This window comes from Mesitornis unicolor, unplaced genomic scaffold (genome assembly GCF_000695765.1).
Source record: "Mesitornis unicolor isolate BGI_N332 unplaced genomic scaffold, ASM69576v1 scaffold12709, whole genome shotgun sequence".
NCBI lineage: Eukaryota > Metazoa > Chordata > Aves > Mesitornithiformes > Mesitornithidae > Mesitornis > Mesitornis unicolor.
The window spans coordinates 16,162-21,581 of NW_010209302.1; the positions used below are offsets into that span (position 1 = coordinate 16,162).

Below are 5,420 nucleotides of genomic sequence, written 5' to 3' on the forward strand. Positions count from 1 at the left end.
AAGCAGATGCAGCCTGCATATCGGTTTTGCTATGAATAAAGTCCTACAAAGCCTTTTTACTCGGATTCTGACTTGGTTCTGCCAAAAGCCTTCTGCAAGGGTTAACCCTGCTAAGGCAAAATCAATTGAACAAGCAGGGAAGCATCTGCCCAGCAGTGGGGACTGGTACGGCTCAGTCTGGGTCCTTCTCAGGACCCTACCATGCTGATGCAGCTCTGCACAGTGCTTTCTTTAGGACAGCATGAACAAGTACAGAATAGAGCATAATATTACTTTCTTCCTATGTCTTTGAATCTGGTCTGGGGCAAATACAATTATATATTTGTGACAGAATGTGTGTTTTTAGATCTCATTACAGTAAAGTTCCTATTTTCACATTAACTTTAAACATCAGTTGTCATACTGACAAAAATATTGCTTACACTTTGAAAGTTAAGCAAATGCTTAAGGAAATACTTAAGCACTGGGATGAGCCCAGGCCCTATGGCCAGCTTGGACTTAGAAACGCAGTGTTGATAGTTTTCAAAGTTTTAGCAGAGTTATTTACAATCGCGTACAAATTTTATAGGTTTTTTCTTGAGGGGAACCTACGTGCAGTAAAAAGAATGATGAATGTCCAGATTTTGGAAGCTGCATTGTAGTAGTAGTGAAGAAGTGGTGAGATCAAAGTTATATTGTTCTACTTCCCACATTTAATTTTAACTCGGCTGGGTATCTTTCTGTACCTCCCACACCTTTTTGTAGCTGCTTTTGATTTTGGCTACTATACAGAGTTTGTTGAGAACTAAGGATCAGATAAAATGGCACAGTATCATGTAACGTGTGGAGGTGATATTCCTAAACAATTGTTCTTGTCTTCTATCAACTATGAGAGGATTCTTAGTGGTATTTAACATGTTTATCACCTAAAAAAGCCATGTAGTCACAGCTGGCTCATCAGATTTACGTGTGCATCAGTAATGTTCACCTGAAGCTCTATGGACCTGCAAAGTCATTCCTCCTAAACATAAAAAAGTAGATGTAGTAGTTTCCACAAATATTGCTAATGGAGAATATTTCCCCCTTTCCCTAGAAATCTCTGGGTTGTCATAGTCCTGCCATCAATTTGTGCAAACAAGAAACCTAGGCAAGCTGGACCTGGGACTATCCCAGAGAGGAGACCATAGTAGAAACAGATGGACAGTAGCATCTCTTTTAGCATAAGAGTTTTGAGTACAAAGGCAATATTTTCTCACTGTGTAGCTATGCAGGTCACTGTTCTGGCAAATTCAGAGATGTGTTAACTTTAACCAAAGAATTTCTGTCAACTTCATTGTGGCTACGCTCACTTGTAAAGTAAATTTCAAAGTGAAAGATTAACTTTGGAGTATACAGATAAATCACTTTGGAGCTAACTGTGATGATGTGAGCTAACATGCTTTGTTTTTGCAATTTATTGGGCTCAAATCACAAAAATTATGAATTGTCATAATGACCTGGCTGGAGTTCCCTTAATGGGCCACCAAATACCCTGTAATTCAGAAGTAGAGACCAAAATTAAATTCCTACAAACCCTATGATCTGAAACAGAGTATTTGAAGACTGACCAGTTTGTTTTCCCGCTTTCTGATAATGCAGCTGATGGAAACATTCTGAACAGAATTTCACAGGTAATACTTATATGGGACAAGATTTGCACTAGATAATTACTTGGAAGGCCCAGATATATTTTGCACCTGTTTTTTCATACATTTTTTTCTCTGTAGTCTACTATCTGAAAATTCTCATATCATAATGAAGTTCTAATGACAGACTTTCTTGTTTCTAGAAAAGTTTCAGCTGAAAAGTTTAATCAGAAAAAAGATGGTGATCTGGAAAACAGGCAAAGGCACGGCAGCGAAAATCAGGGATACATTCCAGAGGAACGGTGGAACAGAGAACGAGGCCCAAGTGAGTATAAGCTGGTGAATCACATGCTGTCACACTGCTTCTCAATGTAGTCATTTTGGACAAGGAATTGATTTACAAGATTTCACAATACTTTGTCAAGGACTTGTGCTCGGCCTGAACCTCTTCAGAATATTTTGGATTTTCTAGAGCACGGCCTTTCAAAGGTATTGAGAACATGTCAAAGTTCTTTGCAGTTGAATTTAGTCTTAGTCCTGGGTTTGTTTTTTTAAATGCCTTTGTTCTTCCAAATACTTTCTAGGGCCAGAGGTGGGAGTACTGGATTCCCATACAATAGCCAATTTGGGCAATGTTGTGCAGTTGGTCTGTAAAAACAAAACAATCCATCACCAACAGCAGAAAAGAACAAATTAGAAAAGAAAGAAGGAAAAAAAAAGCAGTTAATGAACTATGATTTTACTGATAAATGACTAAGACATTATGAATTCTAGTCCTTAAGCACAAAGACTCTTCAAAAGCAAATGCAAATCTCCACCAAATTGTTACCCACTGCTTGCATTTATAACCACATTATTATCAAAACGTTTAATCAAACAGTTAATGACATAAAATTATTGTGCAGAGTCTATAATCCAGGCATACATCCTTTTCTCTCTAACAAATAAATTGTGAAGAAATAAGTGCAGTAGAAAGATTTCAAGAGCATGCAGTATTGTAAAGTGTAGTAGTTGTAAAAAAAATAAAAGGAAAACTCTCACCCTCCAGGTTCAACTTCACTCCCAATGCATTTACCTCCTCCCCAAAAGCACCAGTGGAGGATGGGGAGCGGAGGCTGTGGTCAGTCCATAACACATTGTCCCTGCCAATTGTTCCTCTTTACGCTGTTTCTGTGCTTCAGCGTAGGTCCTTCCCATGAACTGCAGTTCTTCACTAACTGCTCCAGCATGTGTACTTTTCATGGTATAGTCCTTCAGGAACAGAATGCCCTGGTGTGGATCTCCCACAGAATCACAGTTCCTAACAGAAAACCTGCTCCTACATGGGGCCACAGCTCCTGCCAGAAGCCTTCTACAGTGTGGGCTCTCCATGGGCTGCAGCTTCCTTCAGGGCACATCCACCTTCTGTGGCATGGGTTCCTCCATGGGCTGTAGGTGGAGCTCTGCTCCACCATAGTCCTCCATGGGCTGCAGTGACAACGTGCATCACCATGGTCTTCTCCACAGGTAATCTCTGCTCTGGCACCTGGATCACGTCCTCCCCTCCTTTCTTCACTGACCTTGGTGTCTGCAGGGCTGTTTCTCTCACATTTTCCCGCTCTTCTATCCTAGCTCCTGTTGCACAGCATTTTTTTACCATTTCTTAAATATGTTATCACAGAGGTGCCACCAGATTCACTTATGGGCTCAGCTTTGGCCAGCAGTAGGTCTGTCTTGGAGCCAGCTGGAACTGGGTCTGTCCAAACCGGGGGCAGCTCCTGGTGTCTCCTCACAGAAGTGGCCCCTGCAAACTCCTCCCCACTACAAAACCCATGCCATGTTAGCCCAACAAGTTAGCTAGAGTTTGGCTCACAATATTATATCATATTTAGCTGTATTCCCAAATGGCTCAGTGGACACTGAATAACAGTAATCTTGTACATTCATATTACAGGAATTGCCCCTCTTCCTGCAATGTCTTCAAAGTTCACTGTCCCTGCTGAAGATTTACAGGCCAGTTCTGTACCAAAGGTAATTGTAATGCTGATATCTTGACTTTTTTTTCACATACTGTGTATCGCACTATATCCAAACACAGGTTTTGGGTGGAGGTAGATGTTTATAAGTCAATTACAGCTGTAACTGTGTAAGTGGAATGAGCTCTTCAGCATTCCTGAATGTTTGATTTATAAGGATAAGTGCCCTGGGTGTTAGCCTCAGATTTAGACTGATTTTGGGGAGAGGGTGGAATGTGAGGGAGAAAAAACCGCCTTTGATATTTGGAAGAAATGTCTAATAAAGCTTTTACCACACATCTGTTCCCCTCAGCACCTTGCTACATCTTCCACCCCACCTCCCAGGCTGAAGTTAGGAAGTCACAAACTTTCCCTCATAGAATCATAGAATATCTCAAGTTGTAAGGGACCCATAAGGATCATCGAGTCCAACTCCCTGCTCCTCACAGGAATGTCTAGAACTAAACCATATGACTAAGAATGTCTTCTAGATGCTCCTTGAACTCTGACAAGTGTTCAGTCAGTGTCTGCTCTTTCCTCTCCACTGTTTTTCATATCTTTCCTCAGCTAGGCCTTTCTGCTGGCCAGCATGGTGGGTAGACCTGGCTGGGACAGACTTCCCATAGGTAGAGGTAATTGTTTTCTCATTATTCCTGGAAGCAAAAAGACTTCTCTCTCTGCAATCCCACTTATTACCATTAATTAATTCTTTCAGCCTTGCCAGCCAGAGTAACTCTGGCTCAGCTTTTAAGAATTCACCTCTCTGTATAATGTAATAATTCAGACAGACTTAATATAGGTTCCTTTGCCAAAGTGGAGGCCTGCAATGTTTTTGTTGTTCTTCCCAGTTGCCAGTCTGGAGGAGGTGTGGATATGACATGGAGACACTGTTGAAGGTGGGGTTTGAGGTTCCTTTGCAAATGAAATCCAGTGGAGATACAGTAAATAAACGTGCATTTTCTTTGCATTATTTCTTGATTGTATTTTCCAGTTACACTTCCACATTGCAGAAGTTTCTTCAGTCAGGAACATTACGCTGATTTTAGAGACATTTAGTATTTTAGCAGTAAATGATGGAAGAGAAAGCACAGAGCTAACACTCAGTCCACTCTAGAGCATTGCCTCCTTTCCACATGGCTAACAAGTAAAGAAGTAGAGCTCAATGTGTATTCCTCCGCTTGTTCCACTCTCAGCTACCTCTGATTTGAAGGGTGGTGCTGGGCTCTCTTAGCTTCTAGCAAAACAGCAATGTGGATCTTAATTTATGCCATATATTTGAAAAATACATTTAGTGCCTCTGTAATGGTTTTGGCCAATATTATCTTGAGAAAGTGGCAGTAATGTGGTACCAAGTTCACTTCTCAACACAGTGATAACTCATTTATTTTTGAAGAGATGTTTCAACATATACAATGCTGAAATCTGTCTTGGGATGACGTTGTTTATAAATCATAGCAGAGTGTGTCTAGTTCTTTTGGCACACAATGAAATTTAGGAAGTGCTCAATCTATGTTTAAAACGATCAAAATTATGACAGTAAAAATAGTAGCAATGATACTGATATATTTGTGGTTGGTAGTTATTATGTTTGACATTAATTACTTGTCAAACAAAATACTAATCAAGCAAAGCTGAAGAGCATATACAAAACAGCTGAGGGTTCAGTGTGGATCTATAACCCTGAGCAACAGTTTTAGAGAGTGTTTGATATGCTTATGAACAGGATTATAAGGCACTGGCTATGTTTACATGCACAAGGCATGTGGCACATTACAGTCCGCTCTGAGAAGAAAAAAAAAAAAAACTTGTGCTGAGGACCCCA

At 40.4% G+C, this 5,420-nt stretch overlaps 1 protein-coding gene across 1 annotated transcript in view; it reads left to right on the forward strand.

Annotated features, from left to right (window-relative positions):
• IGSF5 (immunoglobulin superfamily, member 5) overlaps positions 1–4,539 on the forward strand; it is a gene marked incomplete at both ends in the record, with an annotated part of 13,021 nt that extends 8,482 nt beyond the window's left edge. The window contains 3 exons of the mRNA XM_010192840.1: positions 1,808–1,929; positions 3,538–3,614; positions 4,447–4,539. Coding sequence (XP_010191142.1) covers positions 1,808–1,929; positions 3,538–3,614; positions 4,447–4,539 — 292 coding nt within the window. The remainder of the gene's footprint in view (positions 1–1,807; positions 1,930–3,537; positions 3,615–4,446) is intronic.
• Positions 4,540–5,420: the final 881 nt, after the last annotated feature.